The sequence below is a fragment of the Amblyraja radiata genome, chromosome 34, assembly GCF_010909765.2.
Source record: "Amblyraja radiata isolate CabotCenter1 chromosome 34, sAmbRad1.1.pri, whole genome shotgun sequence".
NCBI lineage: Eukaryota > Metazoa > Chordata > Chondrichthyes > Rajiformes > Rajidae > Amblyraja > Amblyraja radiata.
In genome coordinates, this window is record NC_045989.1 from 9,055,708 (window position 1) to 9,077,965 (window position 22,258).

At 45.4% G+C, this 22,258-nt stretch overlaps 1 protein-coding gene across 1 annotated transcript; it reads right to left on the bottom strand.

The window, feature by feature from the left end:
- Nucleotides 1-14,323, bottom strand: LOC116991601 (transmembrane emp24 domain-containing protein 3-like). The gene is made up of 3 exons (XM_033050345.1): nt 13,901-14,323; nt 5,328-5,576; nt 1-1,174 (listed from the first exon to the last, which is right to left on the bottom strand). Exons 1-3 carry the CDS (start codon nt 14,042-14,044, stop codon nt 932-934), a joined length of 636 nt encoding a protein of 211 aa, XP_032906236.1. The 5' UTR covers nt 14,045-14,323; the 3' UTR covers nt 1-931.
- Between the last annotated feature and the right edge of the window lie 7,935 nt (nt 14,324-22,258).

Below are 22,258 nucleotides of genomic sequence, written 5' to 3' on the forward strand. Positions count from 1 at the left end.
AATGTTCACATTTTTGATATATTTTTTTCAACTTTGGGCTTTAATAATACAAAATGCCACCAATGGCGACTCTTGTCTACTCTCAGTGTAATCTGGTTTTCTTACTCTTTTGTGCTTCAGTATAATGTGTCTGGTTATTATTGAATTGTATGCAAACCTTTTTTTGACTGTACCTAGGTACATGTGACAATAACGTATCATTGAAACATTGAACTCTGCACTGTGGATCTTCCCTTTTGCTCTATCTGTTGTACTTGAGTTTGAACACATTGCATGGAATATTTGATCAGTTTGATCATATACAAGACAAAGCTTTTCACAAACCTTGGCATATGTGACAATAACATATCTGAGCAATTAATTAGTACAGTGAGAGGCTTTGCAGAGTGTTACACAGTTGCAATACAGTAGTTATAAAAACATAGAAACAAGGAACTGCAGATGCTGATTAATACACAAGAGGACAGAAAGTAACTCAGCAGGCCAGGCAGAATCTCAGCATCAGATTGGTGATGGTGCAGGCCGTCTGAGGAAGGGTCTCAACCCGAAAAGTCATCTATCCATGTTCTCCAGAGTTCGACACAAAATGCTGGAGTAACTCAGCGGGACAGGCAGCATCTCTGGAGAGAAGGAATGGGTGACTTTTCAGGTCAACAATCTTCTTCAGAGATGTTGCCTGACCTGCGGAGTTACTCCAGCATTTGGGTCATCGATAGTTGTTGAGAAGACTTGCAGATGTAAAAAGACATTACAAGTAATTGACAATGATACACAGAAACAGATATTATTCCCTTTGTAATGTTTAGTTAACCGGACTGGCTTGACCTAGTTTATCTCCCTTTTGTCACCTGACACCATAACACAATAACCACTTTGCTGTAACATGGCCCAGGCGAGAGGTGAGGATGCTGCAGGCAGTGGATGTCTGGTGCTAGGTGCTGATGCCGGGCATATTCACATTGGCCTTTTTCTCCGTGAAGAACTTCTTCAGGACTACCACCTGTCCGATCGTAACCACGAAAAGGATGATGGTCTCGGCCGTTGCCCAGTACATGATACTGGAGCTGACACTGTCTGCGTGTAGCCAGTCGACCAGTAACTGTACATGGTAATTTTTGTGCAAGTCTTCTAACCTTACCAGAGAACTGTGCACCTTGATGCAGGAATACTCCAGCTGACGGAGAAGCAAAAAAAAAAATCATGATCAGTTTTTAAATACAGTACAGAAACAGACCCTTCGGCCCACTGAGTCCGTGCCGACCAGCGATCACCCCAACCGGATCACCCCCCCCCCCCCCCGATAAATTCCAACCAACAGGGCAGAATTTGTTAGTTGTATCCAAGAGGGAAATCTGAAATTCAGGTCTTCTCAGAAGTTAACAGGTTTCTATACGGTCCTTCCATAAGCTAGGGTACTGTCCGACTCACCACTACCTCACTGAGGACGTTGGAGTTTGTCGACAGAACTGTTGTGCTTAAATGCAGAGAACTATATTCTGCACTTTGGATCATCCCCTTTGCTTTATCTATTGTACTTGAGTTTGAACTGATTGCATCTACGGATGTACTGTGTATATGATCTGTTTGAATAGCATGCAAAACAAAGTTTTCTTCTGTACCTTGATAAATGTGACAATAATGAAATGAAACCTAAACCCATATGGATAGTCTAACTATATAAGGGGCCAGGCTAGACTTTGTATTGGAAAATTAGTGGAGACTAGAGCTGCACAGTGGGGCAGCTGGTAGAGCTGCTGCCTCAGCACCAGACACCCGGGTTCGATTCTAACCTCGGATGCTGTCTCTATGGAGTTTACATGTTCTCCCTGTGACCCCGTGGGGTTCCTCCAAGTGCTGCAGTTTTCTTTCACTTTCTAAAGATATGTGGGTTTGGAGGTTAATTGCCTTCTGTAAAATTGCCCACAGTGTGTGGTGGGTGGATGAGAAAGTGAGATAACATAGAACTTGTGAGAACAGGTGATCAGAGATCGGAATGGGCTTGGTGGGGCGAAGGGTCTGTATGTATCTCCATGCTGTATCTCCAAAGTTGAAAAAAACGTAAACCTAAAAAAACCAGAATGAGTCTGGCCAGGTGACTGGTTTCAATGCGGGAGCGTTTTGAGTCAAGTCAAGTCAAGTTGATTCGTCACGTACACATATGAGATGTGCAGTGAAATGAAAAGTGGCAATGCTTGCGGATTGTGCAAAAAAACTACAAAACAGAATGGAACAGAATCAGTAATTACATATTTGTGGGAGAAATACAGAAGAAACAGGAATTTTAAAAATACACCACACAACAGTAAATTGGTACAGTAAGTTAATCCCTGGTGAGGTAAGAGTTTACAGTCCTAATGGCCTCTGGGAAGAAACTCCTGCTCATCCTCTCTGTTTTAACAGCATGGCAACGGAGGCGTTTGCCTGACCGTAGCAGCTGGAACAGTCCGTTGCTGGGGTGGAAGGGGTCCCCCATGATATTGTTGCCTCTGGATTTGCAACTTCTGATGTATAGATCCTGCAGGGGGGCGAATGTAGTTCCCATAGTGGGTTCGTCCGAACGCACTACTCTCTGCAGAGCCTTCTTGTTCTGAGAACAGTGATGCTATGGTTCAATGGTTCTTTATCATCTCGTATGGACAGCACAGTGAAATTCTTTTGCGCAACCACAAATGCACGGTCTACACATTTTTGGCTGCGTTTTAAAATTTAATAAAACAACTCCTTAATGTTTTAAGATAATCATGAATAAGGATACGTTTGGACTTTGGGGGAAAGTACCAAAGTGTAGAAGGGCAAGTGTTATTAAGCGGGAGGTAGGGAGTGTAAATCGGTAGTAAGTGTTATTTAGCAAGTCCACATCTGATATGTTGGACTCAATTGGAGATTGGATGTTCAGATTTCAGGGCTGGTATGCTCCAGTAAGGAGGTAAGGAGGAGAGACAAGGATGGTAATGTAAGGGAGAAACTTGGATGTCGAAAGAGGTTTTAAATGTGGTCAAATAGTAAAATGAAGCATACGTTAGGAAGATGAAATCAATGGAATTGATGAATTGAAAGCAACCAGGTGGTAAGTGCTCAAGCAGGGAGTTATGTGGGTCGGAGGTGCCATCAAAAATCCTTCGCAAGAAGGATCAGATAGAATCTCAAGACATATTATACATACATTAAAAAGAAGAGAGTTATTGGGGAGAGGGTAGGACAAAAAAACACAAAGTGCTGGAGTGACTTAGCGGGGCAGGTTTCATGGACAAGTCTAGGATAAAGGAGGAAATTTATGCTTAGATTCAAAGGATGTAAGCAAGATGCTAAATGAGTACTTTTCATCAGTATTTGTCATAGAGGAAGACATGTGGATAGTGAGATCAACATGGGGTCTACTAGGGGATATTGAGATATATGGAGGTGGTGTTGGATCTCTTGAAGAGCATTAAAGTGAACAAGTCTCCAGAATCTAAAAAGGGTCTATCCCAGCTTTTTGAAAGAGACAAGAGAGGAGATTGTTGGGGTCTTGACAAAAATCTTTCCATTTTCTTTAGCCACAGGCAAGATTTTAAATTGGTGTTTCGAGGCTTTTAGATAGGCAGATAGATATGCAGGGAATAGAGGGATATGGATCATGTGCAAAAAAAATTGATTGGTTTAATTTAGCATCATGTTCAACACAGACATAGTGGGACCAAGAGCCTACACATGTACCGCAGTCTTGGCAGACCAGTTAGCTCTTTAAATACATTCTATTATTCAATAAAATCCTGGCTGATCCAGCCTTAACTTCAACTCTACTTCCACACACTCTCCCCGTACTCCTTGACTCCATTGTACTTTCAACATCAGTCAGTCTCTGCTTAATATATAATCAACAAAACTTCTTCCTAACATTCTGTGGTAGAGAATTCCAAAGGTCCATGGCCGATAAAAATCCCCCTCACCTCAATCTTACAATGGCAACCCCTTTATTAGATCATAAAACACAGAGAGCAGGTTCATGGCCTTCGGCCTACAATACAGTGTTGACCATGATGCCCAGATACACTGATCTCATCTGCCTGTACATGATCCATATCCCTCTATTCCCTGCACTTCGAAGCTGTTTAAATGCCCCTGTCATATTTCCACCCCACCACCATCCATGGCAGGGCACCCACCAACCACTGTGTAAAAAAAAACCTGCCGCACACATCTCCTTTAAATTTTGCCCCTCTCATTTTAAAGTCCAGTCTTTGACATTTCTTCCATGGGAAAAGGTTTCTGTCTGTCCACCATCTTGATATCTCTCGGGAGATTTAACTAAAACTGGACCGGCCACAGTATAGTATAATTGTGTATACTTCTGTCAGGTCTCATCTCAGCCGTCGGCATTGCTGAGAAAACAATCCATGTTTATTATTCTGAAACTGTGCCCCGATTTGTGGATGCCTCCTCGGAGGGCAAACATCTTCTCCATATCGCTGGTTTAGAGTTGGAGATGGGTTAAGTAAGAGCAAGAGCACAGGATGGCACAGTGGCCCAGCTGGTAGAGCATCAATCCCCCTCAGAATCTGTTAGGTTTCAATAAGATCTTCTAAAGTCGAATGAGGAGAGGCTCAACATTTCCTTAAACATCAATCTAGAGAACCTTCTCTGCTCAACCCCCAATTCAAGCGCATTCTTCCTTAAACATGGAGACTAAAACTGCACACGGTCGTTCATCTGGCATCACACCAGTAAAGTTGTATCAAAATGTTCCTCATTTTATCCCCCACACCCCTTGCAAGACAGCCAATATTCCATCATCTTTCCAGACTTGTTAACTTCTTGTGTTCCATTTACTAGGACTCTCAGATTCACCACAGCGTTTTGTCATCTCAGTGTTAAAGACACGCATTATAGAACACTAACTTGTAGAGAGCAAAGATGGCTATCAAAAATTACAACAGGATCTTGATCAGTTGGGCAAGTGTCAATCAAGCCGTCCACAGAGTACAGATGCAGGATAAAGAGTATAAATAATGCTTAGTGCAAGATAAAGTTCAGTGAGGTCCAATTAAAGACAGTTCAAAGGTCTCCAATGAAGTAGATGGTAGGTCAGAACCGTTCTCTAGTTGGTGAGAGGACGGTTCAGTTGCCTGATAATACCTATGTAAAAACTGACTAGTCTAGCCATCAGTACTTCCTGTGCAAACAAAAAGGTATTAGTATGTATCTTTAATGTAAGGTAAAATTAAATAATGATGTTTAACAATTTAGAGGCGCTGCCATGCCATACCATCGGAAAATAAACCAGTGCTGGCCTCTTGGGTGAAGGTGAAACAGCCTGACTTTCACAAGCCCTGTCATAGTCAACTAACCTGGGTAAGAGCAGCAGCAGTGGTGGAGTTATTGGGGACAGCTGGAATAAAATCGCCAATCTTCAGTTGGAAGTAGATCTTCTTGTGGGTGAAGGTGGAGAATCTGTTGCCAAAGCAGAACTTGTAGACCCCAGACATCATAGCTTTGGCATTGTAAGATTCATGGCTTATCTTGTGCTTTCTGTAGGTGATGTTCCCAGTGGGGTCTTCAATGAAGCTATCCACGTCATAGTGACCCCCTGCAATCACCTGTGGATATAAAGAGGTTTACGTTTTATCAACACATCCACCTATGATCAGCTTAGAGATCCAGTTTAGTCTAGGGATACAACTTGGAAACAGGCCCTTCAGCCCATCGAGACCGTGCCAACCAGTGATCCCCACACACTAACACTATCCAACACACACTAGGGACAATTTACAATTGTACTGAAGCCAATTGGCCTACCAACCTGTACGCCTTTGGAGTGTGGGAGGAAGCTGGAGATCCCGGAGAAAACCCACGCAGGTCACGGTGCGATCGTACAAACTCCGCACAGACAGCACCCGTATTCAGGATCGAACCCGGGTCTCTGGCTCTGTAAGGCAGCAACTCTACTGTTGTGCCACCTTACTGCAGAAGCGATCATTTTGATATTGGGTACAGGAAATTGGAATTCCCTCCCTGAAAAACAGCAGAGGTCATGGGCTGTACCATGTAAATTGCCGCTATTGTGCAAAGGGAAAGTGGTACAATATAAAGTTCATGTGAACAGGCGAGGCATGGCTGGCATGGACTTGGTGGGCTGAAGGGCCTGTCTCCAAGCTAGATTTTTTTTAACTTAAAGAAAACGCACACTCTAGTGATTCACAGCCATTAAATACATGAAGTTTACAACCAATTAGTCCAACGTTGTATTTATTTAATATCAGTTGACTAAAACATAACTACTCTACACTGGAAATACCTAATTAGACAGTTGGCAGCGTTTCAAGAAGGTGGCTCTCCTCCACCTCCACAAGGCCAATGTGGGATGGGCCAACACATGCTGACACAGTCGATGAAGCCAACAGAATGAACTTAATAAAAACATAAGAGCTTTGCACCCATGTACGAAAGATTTGTACCCATTAGACAACTTAACGATGATTCAGCAAGAGTCACAATAGTTCATTGGGACCTGAATCCTTTAAAGTGGGGTCGCAGGTAGTCCAAAAGGCTTTTTGCACATTGGCCTTCATCAGTTGGAATATTGAATATAGAAGTTGGGAGGTAATGTTGCAGTTATATAAAGCGTTGGTCAGGCCACATTTAGAGTGTTGTGTTCAGTCTTGGGCACCATATTATAGGAAAGATGTTGTCAAGCTGGAATGGGCATGCAAGACAACTGATAATAATAAAGATTTATGATGATGTTGCCACTGGCAACTTGCCTGGATTTGAGGGCCTGAGCTGTAGGGAGCGGTTGATGAGGTTTAACAGGAACCTGAGGGGTAAAGTTTTTACACAAAGGGTGGTGGTTGTATGGAATGATCTGCCAGAGCAGGTATTTGAGGCAGGTACGATCACAATGTTCAAGAAACATTTAGGTACATAGACAAAGGACAAAGGACAAAGGACATTTATTGTCACATACACCCAATGGTGAAGTGAAATTTGTCTTGCCATGCAGCACAGATAAAGATTAGACATAACATTAAAGAGATTTAACAATAAACATAAAATCATCCCCGCACAATGGTTCCCACCATGAGGGAAGGCACAATGTCCAGTCCCCATCCCCAGTTCACCCATAGTCGGGCCTATTGAGGCCTCCGCAGTCGCCTCTACGGAGGCCCGATGTTCCAGGCCGTTCTCGCCGGGTGATGGAGCTCTGGCGTCGGGAGAATCCTCACAGCGGCATGGGACACCTGGAACAGCCGCTTCCGTACTGGAGGCCGCGGCTTCCGAAGCCAACAAGGCCGCGCCGGATGGAGCTCCACTACTGGCGATCTCGGTGAGAGATCCCAGGCTCCGTGATGTTTAAGTTCAGCGTCGCCGCCCGCAGCTGGCCGCTCCACAGTCCCGCAGCTCCGCGATGTTTTTCTCGGCGGTCTTCAGCTCACCGGAGCTCCAGCGCGGCGACCCGGGCAAGGCATCGCCCGCTCCGCTCCGCGATAGCGTTCCAGCGTTGTGCCGCCGCCGAAGCCGAGGTACTGGGCGGTCCCCGACAAGAAACGCCGCTCCAGGCCCGCTGGTAGGCCGCGAGGACGGGTCGAAACTGCAGCCCGGAGAAAAGCTGCCTCTCCGACCAGGTAGGAGACCCTAGAAAGCAGTTTCCCCCTCCCCCCCCCCCACCCCCCACATAAAAAGGCTAGAACTCCTAAAAACAAAACACTCAACTAACTAAAAATAAGAAAAAAGATGAAAAACAGACAGCTGCAGGCTGGGCAGCCATACCACACAGGACGGTGCCCCCAAGACTAAAATTAGATAGGATAGGTTTCGAGGGATTTGGGCCAAACGCAGGCAGGTCAAGTCAAGTCAAGTCAATTTTATTTCTATAGCACATTTAAAAACAACTCTCATTGACTAAATGGGACTAGAGTAGATGGGACATGTTGGTCGGCGTGGGCAAGTTGGGCAGAAGGGCTTGTTTTTGTATTACTCTATGAATCGAAAAATTACGAACATTCACATATTAGATAAGTGCCAAATGATATCCCATTAGACCCATGGCCCTTTGCACATTGCTTTTCCTGCTTCCTTTGCAACAACTTCTTAACCATTCATGGGATGCGACGTCACTGGTAATGCCAGCGTTTAGTATCTCTCCCCAACTCCACCTGACCTGCTGAGGGAGTTATGCATTAATGATGTACAGGCCTGACTGAGTCAGGTTGCCATACTTCCTGAAGGAAAGGAATTTTTTGTCTTTACTGCGGTGACACAACGCCATTCCAGATAGTGCTGTCACCATGTAGCTCCAGCGATCCAGGTTCAATGCTGGCCTCTGGTGCTGCCTGTGTGGAGCTTGCATGTCCTTCCTGAGACCACATGGGTTTCCCGGGTGATCCGGTCCTGTCCCCCCTCCCTGCCCCCATATCACAAAGGCATGTTGGATGTTGGCCATTGTAAATTATCCCCCAGTGCATTGGCTGCAGGCTGCATTAGGATGGGGGAAATCTATTAATGGAGTTGCGTGAGAGAGAATAACTTGCATGGAAAATAAGTGGGGGAAATGGGACTGATGACAATGCTCTGAGGACTAGCCTAGCCTCAATGGGCCGAACAGTCTGTTTTTATGTTATAAGAATATGGATAGTTTCAAATGTAATTAATTATTTGATTTTAAGTTCAGCAACTCTCAGCTGCTCTGATGGGATTCAAACCCATGTCTGATTGGTTTTGTGTAGGAAGGAACTGCAGATGCTGGGTTAAAACGAAGATAGACGCAAAAGGCTGGCGTCCAGCTGGTCAGTAACTAACCACGACGTTATCCTTTTCAATGTTAAACTAAATACGCTTCCAACATTCCCAGGGATCACAAATTTTTTTTTAAACCCTACCCTTCTCCTGATTTATTTGATAATTGTTTTAAATCAGAGTTTTCTGATGTTTCTGACCAAGACTGACCCATTCTCGCTCTACCTCTTTATTGTACTTGAGTTTGGCTTGATTGGATTTATGTTGAGTTTTATCTGATGAAAACATTTCATGCTTTTGAACTCTATCAATAAATCTACCTTTAGCTTCACGGTTCAAAGGAGAGCAGTCCCACGTCTCCTAGTCTCTCCATGTAACTCATACCATCTCATAACCTTGCCGTTCTTCAAAATGGATTGGTCCCTGGATTTAGGTAGATTCTTGGTTTCATGTTTCTTGGTTTCCTGGTCCTCCAAAATATTCCAAATGGAATTTAAACTGGTGGAGGGAGGACTTCAGCTAAAAATACCTTAAACTTAGTTGCATCTGGTTGGGTAACTATGGTAGGGTGAAGACTATTCCATGCTTTAATTGTGTGGGGGAAGAATGAATTGTTGTACACGTCTGTCTTGGTAGCTGGTATCTTAAATTGGATCGAATGCCCTCGTCTGCTCCTAATTGGTTTGGGTTTGGTATAGGTTTTGTAATCTATGTCGAGCTGGCCATTTAACATTTTGTAAAAACAGGTCAAACGGTGAGCTGGATGACCGTAGACTATGCGAACCAGTCATTTGTAATTAATTAACCCTCATACTCGAGCCCTGTATCTGGAAAGATTGAGATACAGTGTGCTTTTATCAACTAGTATATCAAAGATTTCTGCATTTGATTGCTGGAATTCACTGTTTCTCGATCCTTTTTAAAACAGTGCGTTTTAGGTTATGTTACCTCTTTCCAATTTTCCCAAATGCATTGGTTTTTCTGTGTTAAATTTCACATTTCAACTGTGCACATTTTACCAACCCGCCTTCTGAAGTCTTTTACCATCCCCCTCCATTGGAGCTCACTTTCAAGATTCACGTTGCTTGGAAACTTTGGTCACCACTATACATCAAATGTGCTGTCTTAATGCCAACCACAAAGGCACACTATTGTTTGTGTTCCCAGAATCTGATAAGCAACTACGAACAACAACTTGAGACAAAAAAAATACTGCTGACATTGGAAATGTAAAATAAAACAGAAAATATTGAAAGCTCTTGGAATTAGACAGCTTGTGTAGAGACAGGAACAGAGGAAGCATTTCCACAGAAAATGTCCAGCATTCCGTTTGTGTTGATCCAGTAGCATACTGAAGTTTCTCTTGGCCAGTCCTGTTGCCAATGTATCTTTAATCTAAACGACACACTTTAATCTCACTGACCATCAATTACCTATTTACATTGTTTTAGCTTTTAGAGGCACAGCATGGAAACAGGATCTTCGTCCCACCGAGTCCACGCTGACCACCAGCCACAAGTCTATCTTCATTCTCTTTTGCATCCTACACACTAGGGACAAGCTAACATACAAACCTGCATGTCTTTGGAAAGTGGGAGGAAATTGGAGCTTCTGGAGAATACCCATGTGAACACAGAATGTACAAACTCCGTACTGATAGCATCTGTAGTCAGGATCAACCCTGGGTCTCCGGCGCGGTGAGGCACATGGACTTTAGACTTCAGCATGGAAACAGGCCCTTCAGCCAACCAGCGATCACCCCGTACATTAGCACTATCCTACACACTAGGGACAATTTACAATTTTACCTAAGCCAATGAATCTACAAACCCTCACGTCTTTGGAGTGTGAGAGGAAACAGGAGCACCTGGAGAAAACCCGCGTGGTCACAGGGTGAACATACAAACTGCAGACAGCGCCCGGAGTCAGGGTCGAACTCGGATCTCTGGTGCTATGACGCACAAAGATCCCACATTAATCCCATGGGATGAATGCTGGGGCAGTGCATCTGATTGATGGTTGATGAAGCCTTGGTGGGCTGAAGAGTCTGTTTCTGTGCTGTATCTCTCTTTGACATCAGTTTTGCTAACAAGTCAGGCAAGTGATGTTTGCTTTTGAAGTCCAAGTACACACATCAACTGGATTACTCTTACCAACACGCCCTGTTACTTCACTGAAGATTTAAGATGGTCACACAGAATCTTCCTTTTACAAATCCATCAGATTTAGGTCATAGAGTGATACAGAGTGGAAACAGGCCCTTCAGCCCAACTTGCCCACACCGGCCAACATGTCCCAGCTGCACTAGTCCCACCTGCCTGTGTTTGGTCCATATTCCTTCAAACTTGTCCTATCCATGTACCTGGGATAGTCCCAGTCTCAACTACCTCCCATGGCAGCTTGTTCCATAGTTACCCTTCAGATTCCTATTAAATCTTTTCCCCTTCACCTCCAACCTATGTCCTCTGGTACTCGATTCCCCTACTCTGGGCAAGAGATTCTGTGCATCTACCCGATTCATTCCTGTCATGATTTGATACACCTCTATAAGATCACCCCTCATCCTCCTGTGCTCCATGGAATAGAGACCCAGCCTACTCAACCTCTCCCTATGGCTCAGACCCTCTAGTCCTGGCAAAATCTTCTCTGAACCCTTTCAAGCTTGACAATATCTTTCCTATAACATGGTGCCCAGAACTGAACACAATAAATGTGGGCTCACCAACATCTTATACACCTGCAACATGACCTCCCAACTTCTATACTCAATACTCTGACTGAAGAATCTGTCAAACCAGAAGGTCTATATAAAACTTGCCAAAACTGCAGTTATCTTTGCCAAAGAAGGCACCAAAAGCTGGAGTAAATCAGCGGGCGAGGCAACATCTCTGGAGAACATGGAAAGGTGACCTTAGGGGTCGGGACCCTTAAGTATCCATATTCTCCAGAGATGATGCCGAACCAGCTGTCACTCCAGCACTCTGCTCCTTTTTTGTAAACGAGCATCATTGGTTTATTGTGTCTCCGTTATCTTCACGGTGCTGGTTCCACAATATGACCAGAGAACGGCGGCTTCAATGCAAAGCCGGAACCACCTGCATCTGCATTTCAATGGAGCGTAGGAGCAAAGGCCCTGGTGTGATAAAGAGTGCACGAGAACTGGGGTCAATGGTATTGAAGAGAAAGTGGTCAGCACCAGGACAGCCACTTGCCAAATCGACAGGGTTTACAAACTATTGTCCAGCAGACTATTGGAGTTTTACTGTACAGTGGACCAATGCAAGACAACTGATAATAATAATAAATAATACATTTATTTGTATAGCACGTTTAATAACAACTCACGTTGACCAAAGTGCTTCACATCAGTGCAGGTACTAATTTGATACATACAATGGTAGACAGACCTAACAATACATACATAAACTGTTTACTGCGCCCCCTCAGAGGGGCTCAAAAACGCTAAGGAGTAGAAATAGGTTTTGAGTCGTGACTTAAAGGAGTCGATGGTAGGGGCAGTTCTGATGAGGAGAGGGATGCTGTTCCACAGTTTAGGTGCTGCAACCGCAAAAGCGTGGTCACCCCTGAGCTTAAACCGAGACCGCGGGATAGTCAGTAGCCCCAAGTCAGCCGACCTGAGGGACCTGGAGGTAGAATGGTGGGTTAGAAGATTTTTGATATGGGGGGGGGGGGGTGGGGTGGGGGGGGGGGGGGGGGCAACCCACATTAAGGGCTTTGTATACGTATAAGAGGAGCTTGGAGTTGATTCTACAGCATACACATTCTGAAAAAGACTTCCTTTTCTTTAATGCCAGCAGTGATTAATTATACATTTAAGGATATAATTTATATTTAAGAACTGCATGAGAACAGTAAGCTGCCTCCATCAGCATCACCATCCCTGGGCAATAAATGGCTTCTATTTTTACTGATGTCCAAAAGTTGATCATGTCTGTAAATTGGAAAACCATTCCATATGGTAAACACACCTCGTTATTGTGGAGACACAAGGAACTGCAGATGCTGGTTTACAAAAAACCTCCCACAAAGATCAGGCAGCATCTGCAGAGGACATGGATAGGTGATGTTTCAAGTCCCAACCCTTCTTCAGTCTGAAGAACAGCCCCAACCCGCAACATCGACTATCCATGTCCTTACAGATGCTGCTTGACCCTCTGAGTTACTCCAGCACTTTGCGGTCCCCCCCCCCCCCCCCCCCCATCCCCATCAATATTGTAATGAATGGCATCAAAATCATACATAATAGATTTGAAGGAGCAATTACTGAAAGTGGATGGAGAATGGACATTAGTTCTGCCAGTTGTAGTAACAAACATATGTACGTACATTAGACTTAATTTAGTTCATAATATTACGGGAGTTTGTCATATGTAGGGGTGTCCATAACTGGAGCATTCATGTCCCACAGATGGACTTTTTTAACTTTAGCAAGGAAATATTATCACATAATCACAGTTACAATAGACAATAGACAATAGGTGCAGGAGTAGGCCATTCGGCCCTTCGAGCCAGCATCGCCATTCAATGTGATCATGGCTGATCATCCACAATCAGTGCCCCGTTCCTGCCTTCTCTCCATATCCCCTGACTCCGCTATCTTACTACAAAGATTAAAAATGCCCCGCAGCTTGCCAACATCAATCTAGCAATCACCAAATAACAACAGTATTATTCCAGAGATTCGCTGGTCTCTGTGAGAAGATGTTTCCCATGCAACTTAGTTTTAAATGATGGACTCTACACCTTGTGATCATGTCCCCTTTGTCTGCGAAACATCTATCTACCCCTCTCAGTGCGCCATATGCTTGAATAAGGTCACCCCTCGTTCTAAACTTCAAGGAACACAGACCCAGATGTCTAGTTACTAGTTCCTCTGAAGTTCCTCTCCAGCATTTTGTGTCTATCCTCGGTGTAAACCAGCATCTGCAGTTCCTTTATATCCTTCTCTCTTCCTTGTATGTCTGTAACAGGCAACCCAAACATGGGAACCATCCTCGTTGGAATCTTGAGCAAAGCTCAAAGCTCCCGGGTCAGGCAACGTCTGTGGAGTAGACGGCAGATGCCCCCCACAGATGCTGCCTGGCCCGCTGAGTTCCTCCGGCACTTTGTGTTTCGCTCAAGATTCCAGCATCTGCAGTTCCCTTGTGTCGCCTCTTCGGGACCTTACCTGGAAAAAGAAGGTGAACTCGGTGCCGTTCTCGACCTGCTCGAAGAAACATTGGACATCTTGGTCGGCCAGTTCGAAGATGAATCGAGTGAAAGCGGCAGAAGCCGAGGACAGCAACAGCAGGAGATAGACGGGCGTGATCATTGCAGGTGGAGCGTGAGGAGCAGCCTGGATGAAACTGACTGGGAGAAACTTCAGGCAGCGCCGGGCTCCCGTTCACAGATTGAAATCATCTCGTCGCCCTCCAGGTCTGTTCCAGCTCCGCCTTCCCTCAATGATCAACCCAAACCTGACGTGGCAGCGAATCCTGAGCCCTCCGGTACAGGAGAGGTGTCATGGAGGGAGAGAGGAGGAGAGGGAGAGACAGAGAGGGGAGGTTAGAGAGAGAGGATGGAAGAGGCGTGTTAACACACTGGCCATTCTGCAGCGTAAAGTCGACAGCGCTGTCACGTTTACATTCAGCCTTCACTTTCTGATGTATTGTCTCCGTTCCTAGCTGAAGCTTTTTCTCTCTGACTAGCCAGAACATTATCCCTCCCCCACCCTTGCTGGTTTCACTGTTTGTATCTGCAGACAGACACAACAATCTGGGGGACAGGCAGCATCTCTGGAGAGAAGGAAGAGGTGACGTTTCAGGTCGAGACCCTTCTTCTGCCAGAGATGTTGCCCGTCCCGGTGAGTTGCTCCAACATTTTGTGCCTATCTTCGGTTTTAACCAGCATCTGCAGTTCCTTCCCACACATCACTGTTTATGTCCCTTTGTTATCGCCTCTTCCACATCCAACAATGGACCATTGTGGGCTCCACCTATCTTGAGTCATCGGTGCCTGCTGTGATTAGTTCTGTACTTTTTCATATCTCTAGTTTCCCTATCCCCTGACTCTCAGTCTCAAGAAGGGTCTTGACCCGAAACGTCGCCTATTCCTTCTCCAGAGATGCTGCCTGGCCCGCTATTACTCCAGCATTTTGTGTCTACCTTCGGTGTAAACCAGCCCTAGAAATCGTGGATGCATTTGTGATCATTTTCCAATGTTCTTTCGACTCTGGATCAGTTCCTGTGGACTGGAGGGTAGCCAATGTAACCCCACTTTTTAAGAAAGGAGGGAGAGAGAAAACGGGGAATTATAGACCAGTTAGCCTTACATGGGTAGTGGGGAAAACGCTGGAATCGATTGTTAAAGATGTTATAGCAGTGCATTTGGAAAGCAATGACAGGATCCGTCAAATTCAGCATGGACTTATGAAGGGGAAATCATGCTTGACTAATCTTCTGGAATTTTTTGAGGATGTAACAAGTAGAATGGATAATGCCCCTGTCCCACTTAGGAAACCTGAACGGAAACCTCTAGAGACTTTGCGCCCCACCCAAGGTTTCCGTGCGGTTCCCGGAGGTTGCAGGTGGTTGCCGGAGGTTGCAAGTAGTGGAAGCAGGTAGGGAGACTGACAAAAATCTCCGGGAACCTCCGGGAACCACACGGAAACCTTGGGTGGGGCGCAAAGTCTCCAGAGGTTTCCGTTCAGGTTTCCTAAGTGGGACAGGGGCATAAGGGAGAGCCAGTGGATGTGGTGTATCTGGACTTTAAAAAAGCCTTTGACAAGGTCCCACACAAGAGATTAGCGTGCAAAATTAGAGCACATGGTATTGGGGGTATTGACATGGATAGAGAACTGGTTGGCAGACAGGAAGCAAAGAGTAGGAATTAACGGGTCCTTTTCAGAATGGCAGGCAGGCAGTGACAAGTAGGGTACTGCAAGGCTCGGTGCTGGGACCCCAGTTATTTACAATATATATTAACGATTTAGATGAGGGAATTAAATGTGACACCTCCAAGTTTGCGGATGACACAAAGCTTGGATGGCAGTGTGAGCTGCGATGAGGATGCTATGAGGCTGCAGGATGACTTGGATAGGTTGGGTGAGTGGGCAGATGCATGGCAGATGCTGTATAATTTGGATAAATCTGAAATTATCCACTTTGGTGGCAAGAACAGGATGGCAGATTATTATCTGAATGGTGTCAGTTTAGGAAAAGGGGAGGTGCAATGAGACCTGGGTGTGCTTGTACATCAGTCACTGAAAGTAAGCATGCAGGTACAGCAGGCAGTGAAGATATCTAATGGCATGTTGGCTTTCATTGCAAGAGGATTTGAGTTTAGGATCAAGGACGTCCTACTGCAGTTGTACAGGGCCCTGGTGAGACCGCACCTGGAGTATTGTGTGCAATTTTGGTCTCCTACTTTGAAGAAGGACATTCTTGCTTTAGAGGGAGTGCAGCGTAGGTTCACCAGGTTAATTCCCAGGATGGCGGGGCTGACATATGATGAAAGGAGGAGAGAGGATCTTATAGAAACATATAAAATTCTTAAAGGATTGGACAGGTTAGAAGCAGGAAAAATGTTCCTGATGTTGGGGGAGTCCAGAACCAGGGGTCACAGTTTAAGAATAAGGGGTAGGCCATTTGGAACTGAGATGAGGAAAAACTGCATCAGTGTATGTGTTCAATTTTCTGCCATCATAAAGTAATAATTCGTGGAAACAGGCCCTTCGGTCCAACTTGCCCATGCTGACCAATAGATACCCCATCTACACTAGTCCCACCTGCCCACGTTTGATCCAGATCGCTCCAAACCTTTCCTATCCATGTACCTGTCCAAATCTCTTGAAATATCGCAAGTTAAAATATTTTACATCCATGACACATGGATGGGAAGAGGGGTTGTGGCGTAAAAAGTGTGGAAGCAGAAGCTGAGAACCATTGGTCCTCACTAATTGCCCTGTTGGATATTACTCCTGCTCCAGGATTTTCAGGATCTTCCGTTTGAAGTGAATTTCATGATTGCCCATTAGCTTGGAATGAACTTACAAAACCACGGGAGCTGGTTTAATGCAATGCGTGGAAGGAAGCTGCAGGCGGCGGCTGTTCTACACCCGAGTGCCAGATGCACAAACATTGGCGGAGTTTGAGGGGAAGGGCGGAACTGGAATACTCTGCTTTCTTTTAACTGTTATTGGCCTGTCCCACTTTTTCGGCGACTGCCGGCACCCGTCATGGGTCGTTGCGGGTCGCCGAAAATGTTCAACATGTTGAGAATTCAGCGGCAACCAGAAAGACGCTACGACTCTTTGGGCAACTGAGGAGACTACTCACGACCATACAGGCAACATGTCGCGGGGTGAAGCCTGTATGGTCGTGGGTAGTCGCCCAAAGAGTCGTACCTTGTTCTGGTCGCCGCTGGATTTTCAACATGTTGAAAATATTCGGCGGCCTGCAACGACCTATGACGGGTGCCGGCAAGTCGCCGAAAAAATTGCATAAGAGGGACAGGCCCATTAGATTTTTCTTGCCCACCTTGTGAAGTATACAACGCAGCATACAAACTGGCAAGGAGTAACCTATCCCGGGGATCAGGGAAGCAAAGAGGCTGTATGGACAAAAACTTAATAGCCACTTCGCAAATGACAAAGACGCACATCGCTTGTGGCAGGGATTTCATACCATCACTGACTACAAGCCCCCCCCCCCCCCCCCCCCCCCCCCCCCCTGCTGCGGATATGCCAAAACGACCCCTCTCTACCAGATGAACTGAACGAGTTCTACGCACGGTTTGAGGTTAAAAACAGCACCCAGACACGTGCACTACTGCCATCTCCCAGTGACCAGTCGCTCAGGCTGTCCGCAGCCGGAGTTAAAAAGGCCTTTGCCAGCATCAATCCACGCAAAGCTGCAGGGCCGGACAACATTCCTGGATGCGTTTTAAGAGACTGCGCCGAGCAACTGAAAGATGTCTTCACAGACATTTTTAACATCTCACTCAGCCAGGCAGTAGTGCCCAACTGTCTTAAGAGTGCCACCATCGTCCCCGTCCCGAAGAAACCAAACCCAGCCTGCCATAATGACTTTCGACCAGTGGCGCTAACACCCATAGTAATGAAGTGTTTTGAGCGACTGGTTATGCAGCATATCAAAAATAGTCTACCTGCCGACCTAGACCCACTGCAGTTCGCCTACAGAACCAACCGATCCACAGAGGACGCAGTCTCAACAACACTGAACCTCGTACTGTCACACCTTGATCGGAAAAATACTTATGCCAGGATCCTCTTCATAGACTTCAGCTCTGCTTTTAACACAATCATTCCGCAGCAGCTGGTGAAGAAGTTGGAGCTATTGGGGGTTGATGCTGGCACATGTAACTGGGTCCTGAACTTTCTATCGCAACGGCAGCAGACAGTCAGGGTGGGCAGTAGGACATCAAAAACCATAGCCGTGAGCACTGGCTCACCCCAAGGCTGTGTCCTAAGCCCCCTGCTGTTTAGTCTGCTTACACACGACTGTACTGCTAGACTCAACAACAACTTCATCAACAAGTTCGCTGATGACACAACAGTGGTGGGTCTCATCAGTGACAATGATGAGTCGGCGTACAGGATGGAGGTGGAGCTGCTCACAGGATGGTGCAAATCCCACAACCTCATTCTCAACGTGGGAAAAACTAAGGAGATGGTGGTTGACTTCAGGAGGGCAGGAAAACAAACATTCGTTGTCTCTAACTGAGACAATGACAATAAATTTGAATACAATACAATACAATACAACACCATAATAATAATAATAATAAATTTTATTTAATGAGCGCCTTTCAGACATCTCAAATACACCTTACATAGTAATGAGAATAAAAACATATAATCGGAATAGAACAGGTAAAAAAGACATCACAGAGACATAAATTAAAAACAGAATTCAATCCAAAAACAGAAAATCAAAAACACAGTGTGAAGAGAGAGCAGCGGCAGCCAAAGCGCGCCAGCGTCCACTCTCTCTTCACGGCAGCCATCTTGGACACAGACCTACAGGACTACAATTAGACCAAAAAAAAAAAAAAAAAAGATCCTCTGTACATCGATGGAGCTGATGTGGAAAGGGTCAGCAGCGTGAAGTTCCTAGGACTACACCTGTCAGATGATCTGACGTCCACGACCAACACCACAGCACTGGTCAAGAGAGCCCAGCAGCGACTACACCCTCTCCGAAGACTACGGAAAGCAGGTCTCCCCACTACACACCTACGAACTTTTTATAGGGGGACAATCGAGAGCACATTAACCTACGGCATCACTTCCTGGTTCGGGAGCTGCAAGGCGTACGAACGGCACCAACTAGACAGGATTGTGAAGACCGCCAGCAGGATTATTGGTGCTCCACTCCCTTTCCTGCTGGACAAATACAGGAAGAGATGTATCAGCAGAGCCATCTCCATCATCAAAGACCCCTACCACCCATCGCATCACATATTCTCCATCCTGCCATCTGGGAAGAGGCACAGGAGCATTAGCTTCAATATCAGCAGGATGCTCCTCAGCTTCTTCCCGCAGGCTATAAGACTGATAAACGGACTTTGCCCCCTGCCAAAGTATCGCACACCAACCACCAACCTGGACACACTGCAGCAGAGCCACTGTCGTGCCGCTGCCGATCGGAACGCCTGTTGATGTTTAGTAGAGAGTAGAGTGTTTAATTTGTTCATGATATATGTATTTTTATTTCTATTTATTTTTTACTGCACACTGAATGGACACTGGTTGAGCAACGTTTTTTTGTTTCCTCTGGGTATGTGAGTACTCAGGAAAATGACAATAAAGATATACTATACTATACTACTATAAGTATAGACCACCAACAAACTCTTCCAAGCTGATTGAGGGAATTTGTGTTTAGATTGGTGGGGCTTCTCTGTGCTGTGGTCCACCACTTTATATACCCTGCTTGCAATTTAACATTATCCTCTATCTGCTTTGTTTACCACAGATTCTGTCTCTTTCTCGTGGAGTTTCTCTTTTTGACTCTTCATGGCAATACACACAGCTGCACAGGCGTGGCATCATCTGACATCGATTTGAAACGTGTTAAAGACACACATGACTGGATCTGCAACTGTGATGATCAGCTTTGAAGTTTGGAGGTAAACTCATCCACCTCCAGCTGAACCACATGACCCTTTGCCCATAGTCATCTTTACCTTTGTATAAATGTGTTTAAAAACCTGTCACACACTTGGCAGGTTCACCCTAAAAGTCACCGACATTCAAAGTCGAGGAACACTATATTCTTTGTGGTTTCTCTGTGTGATTCGGATGTTAATCACGAACCTTCCAGGTGTATCTCCCAGACTTCTGTGCTTCCCTGGTGCCATGTTATAGAGTTATAAAGTTATACTGGCCCTTCAGCCCAAGAATTCTTGCCAAAGATAGACACAACATGCTGGAGTAACTCAGTGGGACAGGCAGCATCTCTGGAGAGGAGTGGGTGATGTTCCGGGTCAAGACCCTTCTTCACCCTTCTGTAGACTGGTAGTCAGAAGGGTCTCGACCCGAAATGTCACCCATTCCTTCTCTCCAGAGATGCTGACTGTCCCGCTGAATTACTCCAGCATTTTGTGTCTCTCTTCAGAGTAAACCAGCATCTGCAGTTCCTTCCTACACATTATTCATGCCAACCAAGTTGCCTACCAAAGCTACTCCCATTTGCCTGCCTTTGGCTCATATCCCTGTAATCTGTTCTTATCCAGGTACCTGTCCATGTTGAGAAACCCTTCGAGAAGGCATTTGGTAACTGCTGTTGATGTAGAGATGAAGCCACTGAATCATCCAGTTGTAGTTCCAGTACCAGTCTACGGACTTGAGCACAAATCCTAGGCTGGGATGTCAGTGCATTACCGATGTCCATATATGAGACCATAAACAGAACTCCATCTGCCGTCACTGGTGAAGGTATAACGACCTAATATTGAAAGGGGATACTCATTTTGGAATCTTGCTTTGCACAGTTTGGCTTTAGAGATTCTGATGATACAGAGGCATCTGGGATGTGAATGATGCCGTGCAAATGGAAGTTCTTTCTCTTTATGTGTGAACAGTAGCAGAGAGCTTGTAATGCATGTCCTCAACTTCTTTGAGAAGACTGGAAAATAGGGTGTGTGGTGGGAAGGAGCTGGGCTGGTGGTGGTTGTGGTCAGCAGAGTGGAACCAAGGAAGGTTAATGGTTGGGATGGAAGAGTCTTCATGAGGAACAAGCCAAGGATGCATCAGGGGCAGAGGATGAGGGTTGATGATTACACCCATCACAGTGTTGTTATTCAAATCCTCTGCAATGATAATTACGAAAAGCTTGAAGTGAGCTTCCTCCTCCCAATACTCCAGTGGGAGTTGGCAATGGAGAGGCATACAATAGAGGTTTTGCACAGTAGCGGAGCGGTAGAGTTGCTGCCTCACAGTCCCAAAGACCCAGGTTCGATCCTGACTATGGGTGCTAGGTAGACAACTTGGTTGGCATGAATAATGCATAGGAAGGAACTGCAGATGCTGGTTTACTCCGAAGACGGACCCAAAATTTGAGGAAGGACATCCTTGTGATTGAGGCAGTGCAGCGTAGGTTCACAGGATTGATCCCTGGGATGACGGGACTGTCATATGAGGAAAGATTGAAAAGTCTAGGCTTGTATTCACTGGAGTTTAGAAGGATGAGGGGTGATCTTATAGAAACATATAAAATTATAAAAGGACTGGTCAGGCTAGATGCAGGAGATATGTTCCTAATGTTGGGCGAGTCCAGAACCAGGGGCCACAGTCTTAGAATAAAGGGGAGGTCATTTAAGACCGAGGTGAGAAAAAACTTTTTCACCCAGAGAGTTGTGAATTTATGGAATTCCCTGCCACAGAGGGCAGTGAAGGCCAAGTCACTGGATGGATTTAAGAGAGAGTTAGATAGAGCTCTAGGGGCTAGTGGAGTCAAGGGATATAGGGAGAAGGCAGGCACGGGTTATTGATAGGGGATGATCAGCCATGATCACAATGAATGGCGGTGCTGGCTCGAAGGGCCAAATGGCCTGCTCCTGCACTTATTTTCTATGTTTCTATGTAGAATTTGTACAGTTTGGGTGGTGTTTGTACGTTCTCCCTGTGACTGCATGGGTTTTCTCTAGATGCTTCGGTTTCCTCCCACACGCCAAAGATGTATAGGTTTGTAGGTTAATTGGCTTCGTTAAGAATTGTAAAGAATTGTAGTGTGTAGGATAATGCTGGTGTATGGGGATCGCTGGTCGGCGTGGACTCGGTGGGCCGAAGGGCCTGTTTCTGCACTGTATCTCTAAACTAAACTAAACGCAACAGTTCAGGTCCATGACATTTTTATCAAAACCTACTGAGTATTTCCAGCATTTTATTTCAGATATCCTGATTCTACAGTATTTTCATATTGTGCTTTAACAAGGATGTTGGAATCAGTCATTTTATGTGGATCAAAGCTTTGTTCAAACTGTTACAAAGTATTTACGTGTGTGTCTGGATGACCTAGCCTCA